The 16,784-nt window shown below is 29.4% G+C and overlaps 1 protein-coding gene across 4 annotated transcripts in view; it reads left to right on the top strand.

Annotated features, from left to right (window-relative positions):
* LOC135961872 (protein 5NUC) overlaps positions 1-16,784 on the top strand; it is a 47,464-nt gene that overhangs the window by 26,467 nt on the left and 4,213 nt on the right. The window contains exons 1-5 of one of the 4 annotated variants that reach the window (XM_065513507.1): positions 5,460-5,599; positions 9,731-9,872; positions 12,435-12,921; positions 13,002-13,088; positions 15,858-16,756. In XM_065513507.1, the coding sequence (XP_065369579.1) occupies positions 5,583-5,599; positions 9,731-9,872; positions 12,435-12,921; positions 13,002-13,088; positions 15,858-16,756 (1,632 nt within the window). In that variant the 5' untranslated portion in view covers positions 5,460-5,582. Of the gene's footprint in view, positions 1-5,459; positions 5,600-9,727; positions 9,873-12,434; positions 12,922-13,001; positions 13,089-15,857; positions 16,757-16,784 lie in introns of those variants that run through there. The other 3 variants (XM_065513506.1, XM_065513509.1, XM_065513508.1) reach the window with 3 other exon arrangements.

The following is a 16,784-nucleotide window of genomic DNA, read 5'->3' as shown; positions in this document are numbered from 1 at the left end:
AATTTTGTCTTGACAACAAATGTCATTAATTGTTATGATAATTATTTGTCAAGTATAGACAGGGGGTTACTATTTGAAAATGATTTCGGGCATTTTCAAATAGTAACTAAAATCTGTTTTTGACGAAGTGCTTTTGGGCCACTTTTTCGAGCATTGCTGGCCGAATGTCTCGAATAACACGAATAATGTTTATCAGCTTAATATATCGTGACTTCACGTGGCTCCACAGGGAATAATCGAGAGGTGTCAAATTACATGACCTTGGAGGCCCATTTCTCGAAATTAAGTTTTCGCCAAATTTTAATTGCAATAAATCAATGATAAGGTCAACGTGTGGCACATCCAGTTGAAACCACATCTGGACAACTGATTTTCAAAGTAAATTTTAATAATTTGGTAATGTTGTTCAAGTCTTAATCTATTCATAATCCTAGATCTCCACATAGCAATATTTATAGCCGCAATTTTCAATTTGGATTTGCTTCCATAAAATTTGCGATGTGTAGACCGCAATTGCGATGTGTAGACCAAATTTTACATTCATAAATGGTGACCCCGGTCTAATGCACAAATAGTTAACTTTTTTTTAAATTTAATTTTTTTGACAATAAAACAAAGATTATTAATCAATTTAAGATATTTTCCTTCATGCATTAAACACATTCAAGACAGCAGGCTACCAACTTCAATCTGTCAAAAATAAAATGCACACGTTTATATGGAGACGATTATTTTAACGACAGCACAGCTACACGGCCACACGACTACTCATGCCGATGTAGCCGAATTAGGCTAATTTCTATTTTTGTCAGCTACAAAACAGAAATAGTGTTGCTAATATAATAAACAAATGTAAATCAAATTAGTGCTTAAAAAAATATATTTTTTTACTTAATTAAGAGAAGTTTCTGATAACCATATTGAAATAAATTAATAACAGGTACATAATTAATTATAACCATATATATATTTTTACTCAAAATAATTGTTTCAGTCTTAATTACTTTGGAATTTTGTACGGTTATTTTTTATTAAAGTGGCACCACTGAATTATTAATCAGCTGTTTACTTTGTAGCTGTCGTCTTTAAAATAATTCAGTAGCTGCCACACGACTACAACTGTAACCAGCAGAATTTGTGTTCGTGTAGTCGTGTAGCCTGTTGTCTTGAATGTGTTTAATGCATCAATTTTAAAATTCATGAAATTTTTTAAAAGCAATAACGGAGAATAAATTTGATCGATTCTGGTTCTGTGAAACGGTGAAATGAAAAAAAAAACTTTTCGTTTTCATAAGAACTTTCATATTATCATTTCACAATTACACAAATTGCAATTCCCGGTCTTTAAATTTTTATACACTTCACCTTCGTGAGAGGGGTATATATAAGTTTGTCAATCCGTAATTTCCACAATATAATTTTCCGACCCTATAAAGTATATCTATATATTCTGGTTCCTTATAGATAGCCGAGTCGATTAAGCCATGTCCGCCTGTATGTCTGTCCGTCTGTCTGTTGAAATCAACTTTCCGAAGCCCCCAAAAAACTTACATACACGATTCATACATCAATATCTCCGGAATATCCTCCGGCTCAGTTGCTATTTAAAATCGAGAAAATCGGTCCACAAATGGCTGATTTTTGGATTACTAATAGACAATATGGATATCTAATGATAGATATTTCAAAGACCTTTGCAACGACGTATATAACACCATAGTAAGTTGGACCTACAATGGGTCAAAATCGTAAAAAATTTTAACCCGAATTTTTTTTTTTTTCACCAAAATTTTTTTTCTCTAAATATTAAAAAAAAATAAAATTTAAATTTAAAAAATTCCAAAAAAAAATAAATTTAAAATTTTTATTTTGAAGTATAATTTGGTGAAGTTTATGTAAGATAGCTCTCTTACTTGTTTTTGTTCAACTTGTTCTTTTCATATGAAAACATTTGAATTTATTTATAATTTTTTCACTAAACGAGAATCAGAGACTCTATGAAAAACTTTTCATTTCACCGTTTCACAGAATCAGAATCGACCCCCGGATTTTTACGACGTTTTTTTTTCTTAATTCTCTTGATTTTTTGAGTTTGTTGATAAGAGAGGTGGAGTAAAAGCAACTTCAAACGAGAATTAAGAAAAAACGACGTCGTACAAATCATGGTGTAAATCGGCACATATAGGTCACCATTGTCGGGTTAGGCAATTACTGCTAAGCATTAAGCTGTCATTAATGCAAAATGTCTTCATTATATGATTCGGTGTGATTAATGCATACTAGAGTGCTCCAAGATTGTATGGACGAAAAAAACTTTCTAGGTACAGGCCGTCCCCCCCTCTAGAATTGTTCTATGTATTGTAGAAACACGTTGTGTAAAATATTAGGATGATAGGATAACGTTAACTGGTGGCGCAACGACGCTGAAGTTTTGAGGTGCATTTACAAGGGGAAAATATGCAATTTTTTCAGTTTTTGTAAAAATTTTGCCATTAAATAATGACTTTTACAATTTAATTTAAAATAATTGAAATGTACATATAATTGTCGTTCTAATAAGATATAAAAGACAAAAATTGGTGAAAAAATGTTAAAGTTATTAAAAAATCGCCAGGCCATTAACGTGTCTCAGGCCACTAGAACAAGAAATTTATGAACAAAATTAACATATTTTGAGAAATATTAAAATAAAAGCTTATTTTTACTTAAAATATATCCATATTTACTTGTATATGAGTTTTTGTCCTCGTAGGATACCGTTAACCTATTCGCAGGTATGACCAAAAAAATTAAATTTTTTTAACGGCAGTTTCAAAACTCTAATTTCAAATTTTTAAAAATTTTGTTAAACAAATTTCAGAATTTTTTGATCATCACATGGGGATTTATTGACAACATAATAGGGAATAAAAATGTGAAAAAAGTATGTCTATACCTCCTATAGTTTTTCCGTACCTGCGATATAAATTTTGCGATTTTCGAGAAAAACTAATTTTTTGGCCATATTTTGGGGAATGACCAGAATTTCCTTACTGCAACGATTTTTATGTAAAAGCTATTCAGAATAATATAGTCCAGGTAATTTTAAATATAGTCTGAAAGTTTTACTAAAATCGGAAAACTTTAACCCTTAAATCGTGAAGGTCAAAGGTCAATTTTTTCAATATTTGGAATTTCTCATGGAAAGATAGCGAAATATTATATATTTTTGGGCCGATTTTGATGAAACTTAAGAAAAATATAAAATGAAGTCTAGTATTCACAATAACAGTACAAAAATGGAAATTAACCCTTAAGAGTACTTGGGGTCAAAATGAATGTGTTTTTCGTGATTTTAAAAGTTGAGGGTCATTTGGACCCCAAGTGCTATTAAGGGTTAATTTCCATTTTTGTACTGTTATTGTGAATACTAGACTTCATTTTATATTTTTCGTAAGTTTCATCAAAATCGGCCCAAAAATATATAATATTTCGCTATCTTTCCATGAGAAATTCCAAATATTGAAAAAATTGACCTTTGACATTCACGATTTAAGGGTTAAAGTTTTCCGATTTTAGTAAAACTTTCAGACTATATTTAAAATTACCTGGACTATATTATTCTGAATAGCTTTTACTTAAAAATCATTACAGTAAGGAAATTCTGGTCATTCCCCAAAATATGGCCAAAAAATTAGTTTTTCTCGAAAATCGCAAAATTTATATCGCAGGTACGGAAAAACTATAGGAGGTATAGACATACTTTTTTCACATTTTTATTCCCTATTATGTTGTCAATAAATCCCCATGTGATGATCAAAAAATTCTGAAATTTGTTTAACAAAATTTTTAAAAATTTGAAATTAGAGTTTTGAAACTGCCGTTAAAAAAATTTAATTTTTTTGGTCATACCTGCGAATAGGTTAACGGTATCCTACGAGGACAAAAACTCATATACAAGTAAATATGGATATATTTTAAGTAAAAATAAGCTTTTATTTTAATATTTCTCAAAATATGTTAATTTTGTTCATAAATTTCTTGTTCTAGTGGCCTGAGACACGTTAATGGCCTGGCGATTTTTTAATAACTTTAACATTTTTTCACCAATTTTTGTCTTTTATATCTTATTATAACGACAATTACGTGTACATTTTGATTCTTTTAAATTAAATTGTAAAAGTCATTACTTAATGGCAAAATTTTTACAAAAACTGAAAAAATTGCATATTTTCCCCTTGTAAATGCACCTCAAAACTTCAGCGTCGTTGCGCCACCAGTTAACGTTATCCTATCATCCTAATATTTTACACAATGTGTTTCTACAATACATAGAACAATTCTAGAGGGGGGGACGGTCAAAATTCGCAATTTTATTTTTTTGGAGCACTCTAATGCATACACATTTAAATTATTTAAATACCAAAAGTAAAAACACAAAGTTTTTCATACAACTTCTCGGGTTGAAAATTTTGTATTTGTGACAACCGTTTTCTCCACCTAAAGCAATAGGCAATCGCTGTGCTGTTTTTGCTTGAGCTTAGCAATAAAAATTGTTATGTGGAGACCAAGGCAATGATTTGCCAGAGTATATCATAAATGTCAAAAAGTGAGCGCAATATAACAGTTTGTTTGACAGTTAACCCTTTCGTAAAATCTAACGGGCTTAAAAAAAACACCCTTTATAAACAAATTTTATTGCATTTTAGCATTTAATTTGTTGATGCCAAAAATGTGTTGTTGTTGTTGTTGCTGTTGTTTTGTACAATGACAAAATTCTCATTTACATAAATAATGTTTCAGACATTTCGTTGTTATTGTTTTGATTTTTTTGACGAAGTGAATACACAAAGTGAATTCATATAAAATGTTAGAAATAATCTAAAAACATTTTTATTTAAATTCGGTCGAGTGTGGTTGATCATTATTAATGTGAAATACTTATCAGATAAAACGAAAAAAAATATCAATATTAAGCCACAAACATTCAGCAAATCGTTGAAATTCATCGATTGCGTTTAAAAATTACAATTCTTTAATTCTCGTATTATTGTTATTATTACACAAAATACAAAATAAAAACCTACATATAAGGGGTTATCGGTTATAATTGTTTAAAGGAAAAAAATACGCGTATTTTTATTTAAAAATAAACATTTGTTATCGTTAATTTATTGTTATTGGCTGGCGTTAATAAATTACTTAATACATTCGTATATTATTGTAACAATTTGTTAAAGGTTTTTGCTCTTTTCAATGTTTTACAATGAATTTGAAAAATAATCTTTTAAAATACACTGAAATGCGGGTGCGATTTTCTTTTAAAGAAAAATTCACTCTATCAATGAACAAAAACAATCAAAATTCAATGTCAGTGTGTAGACTACATATTTAACCAATGTCAAGGTTTTTTGTGTGTAATTTTTTATTTTAAATCCTATATTTTTAAAAATATATTTACATTACTATTTTTATTTTTAGAAAAAGAAAACCTTTAAAGAAAGTGTTTCTTGTGTTTTTAATTATAAAAAAATATGATATATTTTTAAATATTGTTGCTAAACTATTTTAAAATTTAATATTTTATAATACATAATTTAAAAATGAGAAACTTGTTGATGTAAGTCTGTTGAACTAATATAATCTCTCAAATCATAAAAAAATTTGCTTCTAATACTAAGTATTGATTTTCCAAATATGTGCTATATTCAGTTATATTGATTCATATACATTGGTTGATAACACAATGGAAACTTTTCCAAATATTCAATTAATAGTTCAGAATCGAAAAAAAATTGTAAGTAATTTTAACAAACATTTAAGAACATAATAAATTCTGAAAATAGAAACAAACTGAAAAGCATTCATTTTGTGTAATTCCAGTTTTTTATTCAATTCAAATTCCGAGTATTTGTCTTTCCGATTAACAAAATTAGAAGATGATCCTAAGTTTCATCATTATCTAAAACGAATATAGCACATTTATTAATTTAAGTTGTTAATTGTCAGCTACAATACATTTTTATTTACATTTATCTTATTAATTACCGTAAAACAAATATGATTTGAGAAACTATTTATTTAAATAGTGATAAGTTTGCTGTAAATTAAAATATAACTGGTTAGATCCATTCGTAGTTAAATCGTAATGCATAACGTTAATTTTTTAAACTCTGTAATCACTTTCATCTTCAGGAGTCTTTGAATTGTTACAATCAATAATCATAGTTATCAACAAGTAAGAGAGCTATATTCTTCTGTGCCGAATCTTATATACCCTTCACCAAATTATACTTCAAAATAAAAATTTTAAATGCTTTTAGGTAAACAAAAATTATTTTGTTTTCCAAAGTTGTTTTTTTTTCATTTTCTGGAAATTGTTTTTCAATTCGGTTTAAAAAATATTTTTTCCGATTTTGACCCATTGTTGGTCCAACTTACTATGGTTTTATATACGCCGTTGCAAAGATCTTTGAAATATTTATCATTAGATATCCATATTGTCTATATTAATGACTTACCAATCCAGATATAGGCCAAAAATCGAAGTTGTCCTGTATTTTTCCTTATATCTCAGACATTTGTGGACCGATTTTCTCGATTTTTAAATAGCAACATAGCCGGAAGAATTAAGGAGATATTGATGTATTAATCATGTATGTAAAAATCTGTTCATTCCCGAGAATTAGATAATTCTTAAAATCAAAATTTCGCATTTTTCCAAATTTAATTAGGCAGAACGTTTTAATAAAAGTACGAAGGTGGGTCAATAAGTCCGCAACTTTTGGAACAACACTGTTCCAGTCAACAGGCATCTGTCAGTTGACTCCTTTCAAAATTTGTACAAGCTACGTTATTTAGTTTGTGTTTGACAGCCATTGATAGCAAACTACCTCGTGACTTGAGGAGAAATAGGAAAAAAGTGAATTTCGTCTGCTCATTAAACTTTTTTTTTTGCGGAAAAATACCATCACTCAAATAAAGGCTTAGCTTAATAAATACTATGGGAACTCTGCACCATCAATTTCAAGGGTAAAAATGTGGTTTACTGAATTTCGTTGTGGCCGTGCAAGCACGGAAGTAGCCGATCGGTCTGTCTCTATACCCGAAACAATTGAAAAAATAACGATATGGTGTTGGACGATCGAAGATTGAAAGTGCGAGAGATTGGGGCATCTCAGATTGGTTTAAATTTTGAATGATAACTTGGATATGAGAAAACTTGCGTTTTGCTAACAATCGGGTGCACAAGGGTTATACACATATGCAGTTTCCATAATAAAAATTCTTGAATCACAAAAAAATACATACATATTATGATGCCCTCGAGAAATCTAATTTTTTGAAGGGATAAAAAAACGTAGTTCAAAGGAAACTATGTTGAAAAATAAAATAATTTTGTATAAAAAAAAATTCGAAAATTTCAAAATTAACGGGAATGAAGAGAGAGAATGTACCAAGATGTACTCTGGTACAGGGGCCGGAGTTTATTTGGTCGACAATAATATCAAGCGCTCATATAGACTCTCTAACGAGCGCAGCGTCTTCCAGGCAGAGATCTTCGCGTTCTGGAAAGCGGCACTAAAGGCTCTGGAATGTCATGTAATTCACTCCAGACTAGTGGAGGACTGTAGGAGAGCTCTCGAGGAGTTATTGGTACACTACTCAGTAAGATTGTGTTGGGTACCAGGGCACTGCAACATACAGGGACATGAGGTAGCAGATGAACTGGCTAGACATGGTTCTGATCTAGATCATGATACTATGGAACCATGACTATACAAATCAATTCTGGAGCAGTAGGACGAATTGCAAAGTGTCCAGGGCATTGTTGTCAAAACTGAATGCCAACGCAACCAGAACACTGATAGAGTTTAATAGGTATAATCTCAGGATTCTAGTAGGAGTGATAACCGGTCATTGCTCAATTGGAGCCTTCAAGGGTGAATGGGATAATGGCACACAGGATTTCTGTAGAGTGTGTGGGGATGTAGATACAGTAGTAGTGGCAATTTAATGGACGTCTACAGCGATTCCAAATCCGTAACGAAATCTTTCTTTCTTTTTCTTTTTACCAGGCAGTTTTGGACTATTCTTTTATTCATAATTTCTCCTCACTGTGTATATCTATTGAAAGGAATCACAATGAACCCCAAGGTCTCCGAGTGGAAGTGCACATTGTATACACAATTTCCAAACTAAACTAAATTAAGCCAAACGTTTTTTTGAAAGATTTAAGAGTTCTGACTAAATTAAATCTAAAAAAATACGTTATTATTTTTGTTTTTTTCAATTCAGAATGTATATAAACAAATTTAAAACTTTATTCATAGATTAATACACATAGATCGGAAACTCTTCTGTCAAAGACCTAACTCAGTTATCAAAAACCTAAGTGGTGAGAATGTATAAGTAAAAAGAAACTATGTGAAAAACAACACTTGTAGAGCAAATTGTTTAAGTAATTTTTTTGCTTGAGTATTTTTCTAGTTTCCGCTCTATGTATATTTTCTCTATGACTATTATTGTTATTATTTTCTCTATATATAACGTTAAGCATCTTAAAAATTTCTTTAAGAATTTAAGTTTCTATTTGTATCAAGTCGAACTTCTGGTTTAAATAAAAAATATCTGTTTTTGTCACTTAAAGAAAATAGTTTTGATTGTGATAAACGATTTTTTTGCTAATCAAATGATCCAGTCAAATGACCAAATTTTTCATTAGTTTTGACTGGAAAAATTTAGTTGGGCTAACAAAAATTCGGTTATTTAAATCGTAGTTATTCTATAGCAAATGATTTTCTGTTGCTAGTATCCAACAAATCTATAGATATAATCGAATCATTCGATTGGCAACAATTCACAAAGAATCTGTTTTATCTGTAAAGAAAACATATAAAGAAATTCCAGAAATTTCCCGAGAATTTCCCAATTAACAACCCTAGAACCAATGAATGTTTATTGATTTGTCAACGTTTTTTTCATTGGTGAAAGATATACATTTATATCATGATATTTTCGATGATTTTCCAGAATAAATTAAATGTCTAACTAATGATAATGCAAATATATAGGAAATTCAACTTGATTTTTAAGTACCAATTCAAATTATCATGTTTTTCTTACAGCAATTTTTATTTTTATCACACTTCACACTGAATAATTCTATTTCAGCAATTTGAGTTTTTGATAGCTTTGATTAAACGTAGGAATAAGAAAAATAACACCAAAACAATGCCTGTTAATTGTACTTAATTATATAAATCGATGCCTAATTTAATTCATCCAATTCAAAGGAAAAATGCAAAATAAATTATTTAAACTACTTATAGCCTAATTCAGAAAAACACCAAAAAACAATTTATTTTTGAGTGGTTTTTTGTACAATAATGTTGAAATTGTGGTTCTGAATCAAACTCTTAAACTTGGTAAAAATGTTCCTTATTTTTTTTTATTTTAAAATAAATTTCAATCTTACTACCTACCCATTACTACTGATCTAATATCCCCAAATTATAATTTTAAATTTAAAGTTACCATTTTAGTTCAATAGCAAATCCTTTGGTTTATTATATTATTTTGCATCTAACCAGTTAAATTTTAATTTATGTTGCCTTTTGTATTCAGTTTCCATTTAACAAAATTTTCTATAATTTATTAATTTTCTTTCAATTACAAAACAAAAAATATAAATACATAATATGTATATCAACAAAACAAATTTTCCATTGACCAAATTCATATATAGCAGTTTAATCATGGCCGATATTTCATCACAATCGGGACAATTGAGAACAAAATTGGGTGATATCGTTGAACACAGTTCGACGGCTCTAAATGAAGCAACAGAAGTCACAAAAGGACTACGTAATGTGGTTGGATGGTTAAAACAGGTTCAAAAACTAAATTAATTTTTCTTTTAATTTTTGTTTTTATTGTTTTCTGTTCTGTGATTGTTGTTTATTGTTAATTAAGTATTCAAAAAATTCAATCTAAATGTTGTAATTATTTAAAAATTGGTTTTAATTTTGATTTGTATTTATTATTTGTGTGTACTTAGTAAAGTGATCGTAGAATACATGTTTTGTGTTTAATTTGTTTAATGTAACAAAATATTTCAGAATGTTTGCTAGAAAATTGGGTTAGGTTTATGATCTGTTAATCCAAATTGAATTTTATATGTGAAAAAATCATTTTCGAATTCAAAATTCAAAATTCCAATTTAATTTATTGTTTTTATCTCAGTTTTAACTAAAATTGTAAATATGGATAATACTGTAATAATTTCAAAGCAACATTTTGAATTATATTTAGAAATATTTATTTAAAATTCAAAACCTTTTAACAACTGTTTCATTCAGTACCAATTTTGCAATAACATATTACTCCCTGTCTATACTTGACAAATATGTATCATAACAATTAATGAAGTTTGTTGTCAAGACAAAGTTGTCTAAGCAAAAGCACTAACAATTTTGTCATAACGAAGCAATAATACTAATAAATGGAGACTATACCAGATAATATTTTATTTTGACAACCATTTTGACGTTTATCATGATAAAAATTTATTAGGTATAGACAGGGGGTTATTAAGAGTTAAGCTTCCAGCAAATGGTTAAAAAACGTGTAAAATTTAAATACAGAACCTTTAATGTTAAACAATTTGAATATTTATTTTGTTAAAGTTTTGTTTAAATATCAAAACCACTTAAATATTTGTATAATTATCTGTATTCGAAAGGTCACTATTCTAATTTTTATACTTTTTTTAAATTTGAAATTCCTCATCTATTTTTAATTCCAGAGCTTCGAATTATTTTAATCAATTTGAGCTTAATTCACTAATATCTTAATTCAGAAATAAAAAATTTCAGAATTTTTAACATGGTTTTATTTGAAAAGAATTCATTCATCAATTCATAATGGAATTAATTTGTAACGGAATTCATTCAACGTTTGAATGATTAAAATGTTGTTAATTATTGCACTAAAATCGTAATTCAATCCATTCCCAACATCTTATTCTTTAGCTCTATTCAAAGGCTTTTATTTAAATAGAATTCATTCATAACTGAAACTTAGAATGATTCAGTTTTTGTTAATTCAAATCTTGTAAAGTTATTTAGTAATGGATTTGAATTCAAGAAAATTTGAAGAATTAAAATGAAGAATTATTTTTATAAGGAATGAATTCAAAGAAGTACAAAGGAATTAAGTCAATGAATTAATTCATAATGAATTCATAAACAAAATGGTTAAGAGATAATATTTATTATGATTTCGAAAATGAAATTAAGAATTAATCAAATCAAATTAAATTTAAATATTGTTTCTTAATTCAATTTGTTTTCGTTTTGTTTTTAATCATTTACAAAATTATTTGAATAAACCAATTAAGCCCTTTTGTAATAGATTTGAATTGAAAAATTCAATCATTCAATACATTTTTAATGGCTTTGAATTACAGAAAACTTAAATGATTCAATAAGGAAGTAATTCTAATAGAGAATAAATTCTCAAAGGAATAAATTCAATAAATTTGAAATACAACGGAATTTAGCCTTTGAATTAATTCATAATGAATTCATTAACGAAATGGTTAAGAGATCAAAATTATTTTTATTTCGAAAATGGAATTAAGAATTTAATCTCTCGAATCTTCGATTCAAATCTAATCCAAATTTAATTAAAATATTGTTTCTCAATTCAATATGTTTTGGTTTTGTTTTTAAACAATTACAAAATTAATTGAAAAAAATTACTTTGAATTACAGAAAATTTAATGATTCATTAAGAAGGTTATTCTATAGAGAATTAATTCTCAAAGGAATGAATTCAATACTTTTGAAGTATTCAGGATTTAAGACAAAGAATTAATTCCTGGTGAATGCTTTAATGGAATGATTAAAAGAATACATTTAATTTGATATTAAAAATTAAATTCAGAATTAATTCTTCCGAACCTTTGAGTACAAAGAAATAGAAAAGTTCACTTTGAATTAGATGTGTTTGAAAATTTTGTTAAAAAAAAGTTTCGCATCTAATTAATTGTCATTCTATGTTTATGTTAGATGTGTATTCAAGAGTTGCACTTTTAAAAATTACTGTAATTTTTCAATAAATAAAAATCACAATCACATTTTCTTTATATGTACTTGTAGTTGAAATTGGATTTTTTGACTCACTTGAATTATTTTTTTTTATTTCTCGAAAATAAATTCCTTAAAATTAGTATGTTTTTCAAAATTTTTAATTACATATTTTATTTAATTGAAAATTTGCCAACATTTCTTTAGCTTGTTCCTTATTTTTATTATAATTTTTGTTCTAGACTAGATCGATGTCAATGTTGTCGATGTTGTAAAAAGCTTAGTAAATCGCATAAAGATCAAAATGAACATTGTAATACATAGTACATAAATATTTAATAAACCCTCTCTTCTATTTCATAGGCCTCCATTGAAGTGCGCGAAGCTGGCAAACGAGCTGTCTCACAAATACATAACACAAATCCAAATTTTACCCCCAGTTTTGATTTGGAAGAAACGTATTACATCGCACACGCATCTTACCGTAAACAAGAATCCGCCTACGATACAAAATCGTTATCAAATCAGGATCTTATACCGCATACACGCCACTCTCTCAGCCAGCCCCAAAGTCCTCGGGCTCGTGGTCGTAAAGATAATTTTACTGCCGGCTATCATCGTTCCACTTCGGTTATAACGCAATTGGAAAAATCGAAAATACTTTTGAAAATGTCGGATAAGAATGATAAACCCTTGTGTATTTTACATTACAACGATGTGTATAATGTAGATGTGACCACAGAAGTGGAACCCATTGGTGGTGCGGCTCGATTTTGTACAGCCATTAAAACATTTCAAGATGAGGATCCTTTGGTACTGTTTAGTGGTGATATCTTTTCGCCCAGCATGTGTAAGTACAATTTCATTTTTAATTTAGACTAAAAGAGTTGGAAATACAAATTTTAAATGTGATTTTTCGTTTATTGGCAGTAAGTACTTTTACCCAGGGTGAACAAATGGTGCCGGTACTGAATGCGGTTGGTACACATTGTGCGGTTTTTGGTAATCATGATTTTGGTGAGTTAAATAAAATTACATATGAAATATTAAATTTTTATTTAGGGACCAACTGCTCCAAGCTATAGAAATCTTAAATATACATATATATTACCTTCGTTCCTATAAGAAGCTAGGTACTCAACAAACTTCCTCCATTCTAATCTGTCCATCGATATATTTATAAAGTTCACTTTCTTTAGAAGGGTATATATTAGTTTGTCATTCCGTTTGTAATTTCCACAATATAATTTTTCGACCCTATAAAATATATATATTTCTTATTATACCCTTCACCTTCGAGAGAAGGGTATACATATATAAGTTTGTCATTCCGTTTGTAATTTCTACAATATAATTTTCCGAACCTATAAAGTATATTCTGGATCCTTATAGATAGCGGCGTTGAAATCATATATCCGAAGCCCCCAAATAACTTACATACACGATTCATGCATCAATATCTCCGGAATTCTTCCGGCTCGGTTCTATTTAAAATGGAGAAAATCGGTCCACAAATGGCTGAGATATAAGGAAAAAACCAAGACAACCTCGATTTTTGACTAAGTCATTAATATGGACAATAAGGATATATAATGACAGATATTTAAAAGACCTTTGCAACAACGTATAAGATATGTTGGACCTAAAATGGGTCAAAATCGAAAAAAATATTTTTAAACCCGAATTTTTATTCACCAAGTTTTTTTTCGATAAATATTTTTATATTGAAAAAATAAAAATTAAAAAAAACAATTCGAAAAAAAAAATTTTCCAAAAAATTAAAAAAACAACTGGAAAAAAAAAATTTTGTTTACCTAAAAATATTTAAAATTTGTATTTTGAAGTATAATTTGGTGAAGGGTATATAAGATTCGGCACAGCCGAATATAGCTCTCTTACTTGTTTTTATAAAGGACCTTCTACGTCAAATTTCTTTTGCAGATGACAGCAACATTTGCCATTCATATTTATTCAGTTATAAACCAAGCAATGAGGCAAAACATGAATGATTCCCTTAATCCGGACCTTGTGACAATCTCTGAATGGGGTAATGCGAATAGGGTCGATTTCAACGCTCGCAAGACTCAGTGTTGTATGTTGACTAGGGTTTTTATCCCGGGAATTCCCGGTACAAATTTCCCCGGAATTTTGCCAATTTTTCAATACCCGATTCCCGGTATTTTTAGTCGGGAATCCCGGGAATTAAAAACTAACGGAATTACATAGAAAACAAGATTGAACTCTGTTTTTTTCACCAAAAAACAGTGAAAAGTTTTTTTTACAGTTTTTTGCATATATCTTGGCAATAATAGACCGCTTATTATTATTATTTATTTGGGGTTTTTCGTATGAACATTTAAAATGAGAATTCGTTATTTATAGAATTTATTTCTTATTGAATCATTCTAATTTATTTAAATTTCTTCTTCAAATCCATAACAAAATAGCTTCAAGAATTTATTAAATGATTAAATTGTTCTTCAATTAAAATCTAGTAAAAAAAGGTTTAAGTCAATTTTTTCAATTAATTTTGTAAATGATTTGATTTAACAAAAATTTAATCATTCAAAGTTTGAATATATTCTGTTATTAATTAACTTTAAAATTAATTCAGTTTAAACAAAGGCTTTGGAATGAATTTAAAAAATTAAATATTAGGAATGGATTTATGTAATGAAAATGCTGACATATTTTAATTACGGATTAAGATTTTAGTGAATAAAGCTCAAATTTTATTAATTCGAAGCTCTGATATTTAATAATTATAACACTAAGTTTTTATATGAAATTTGGCTATAATATTCCTAAATTACAGTATCATTATATATTTCGGGAATAGCCGGGTACCCGGGAATGTAGAAAAAAATTTCCCGATTCCCGGGAATCAAAAAACGTCGGGAAATTAAAAACCCTAATGTTGACACAAAAATGAACGACAGACTATGTTGCTTCATCTGTATTTATGGATGGTGTAAATATTGTGAAATCGGACGTTCTTGATGTTTTGGTCTTGAAAATACAATGTGATGTCCGTTGGTCTTAATACATTTTTCAAGTGTCGAAAGAAGCATTCAAGTGTCTCGGATTACGAACCGAAAATGGAATACAACTCCCATGTTTTCAAAGTCGATTTTGGAGCTTCTCGACCGCGTACAGGAGAGGGCGAAATTGATTATTGGTGACAGTAGGGTATCCAACTGGATACCGACGCAATGTGAGCTGCGTTTTACTGTTCTATCGGAACTACAATCGAATGTGTTCTTTAAGCTCGTCAGGGCTGCTCTCTGACATCCAGATGTATTTTATTATATGACAAATAAGTTCTGCACACGTTATGCGGTTTGCACTTTACTACACGATTAGCCCCTCCTCAAAGGTGTTGCCTTTGTGCTGGTTTAAGTTTCTTCCTTTTGTGCTGGTTTAAGTTTCTTCCTTTCATTAATAATTTTCCACGTCTCGTCATATAGGCATCTAGCTACATCAGCACATCTTTTGTTACGTAAATATAATAGTGAGCCCCTTCATTTCCTTCAAAGAGCAATGAGATCTTAAATAATTAATCTAAAAACCTTTTACAAAGTTTCATAAAGATCAGCTGTTTTTAAATTTGTGTAAATGTAAATGTGTGACCAGAACTTAAGAAATTCTATATTTATTAACCATTATTTTTCAGCCATTTGCTCTTAACTATTTTCAAAACATCTACATCAACATTTCCCTATAATAAGGGCACTTTTAACAAATTTAATTAAATAAAAATAAATGAATTTTATTCCTCTTTTCCAGATCATGGTCTCGACGTATTAGTGGAGCTAATAAAAAAGACCCCCTTCCCGTGGCTCATGTCGAATGTCGTGGACAATGAAACGGGTCGACCACTCGGTGGTGGCAAGATCTCACATTTTATATTTCATAATCAAATCTCAATTGGTCTCATCGGTCTAGTGGAACGTGAATGGCTTGAAACCTTACCAACCATAGATCCTAAAGAAGTCACATACATAGATTATGTAGAAGCAGGCAACAAATTATCCACTGAATTAAGAAACGAAGGCTGTGAATTAATTATCGCTCTCACTCACATGCGTACGCCGAACGATGTAAATTTAGCGGAAAATTGTCCCGGCATTGATCTCATTTTGGGTGGTCACGATCATGTTTACGAAATTAAAGTGGTGAATGGTATAAATATCATAAAATCGGGTACAGATTTTCGACAATTTTCGAAAATCGTTATCGGCAAGGATCGAGATGAGAATGGTCGTATTAAAATTGATGTCCAAGCCGTAGATGTTACAGCGAAATATGAGGAAGATGTTGAACTGAAAACTGAATTGGCTAAATATTCCGAGGTAATAGAGGCTAAAATGACTGAGGTTTTGGGAAACTTTGGTGTAGAACTGGATGGTCGTTTTTCGGCCATTCGTACACAAGAAACGAATCTGGGTGATTGGGTGTGTGATGTAGTGCTGGCTGCTACGGGTGCCGATGTTGTTATAATTAATTCGGGTACATTTAGATCAGATCAAATACATCCACCGGGTCCATTTACCATGAAAGATTTGGTGAATATAATACCGATGAGAGATCCATTAATACTAATAGAAGTAACGGGCAAATGCTTGTATGAAGCTTTAGAGAATTCGGTATCGAGTTATCCAAAACTTGAAGGAAGATTTCCTCAGGTAAGATTTTATTTGCTAATAGAAAAAT

This window comes from Calliphora vicina, chromosome 5 (assembly GCF_958450345.1).
Source record: "Calliphora vicina chromosome 5, idCalVici1.1, whole genome shotgun sequence".
In the NCBI taxonomy this organism is placed as follows: domain Eukaryota; kingdom Metazoa; phylum Arthropoda; class Insecta; order Diptera; family Calliphoridae; genus Calliphora; species Calliphora vicina.
The sequence above is the reverse complement of the archived record's forward strand: the minus strand, read 5'-3'. Positions and strand labels throughout refer to the sequence as shown.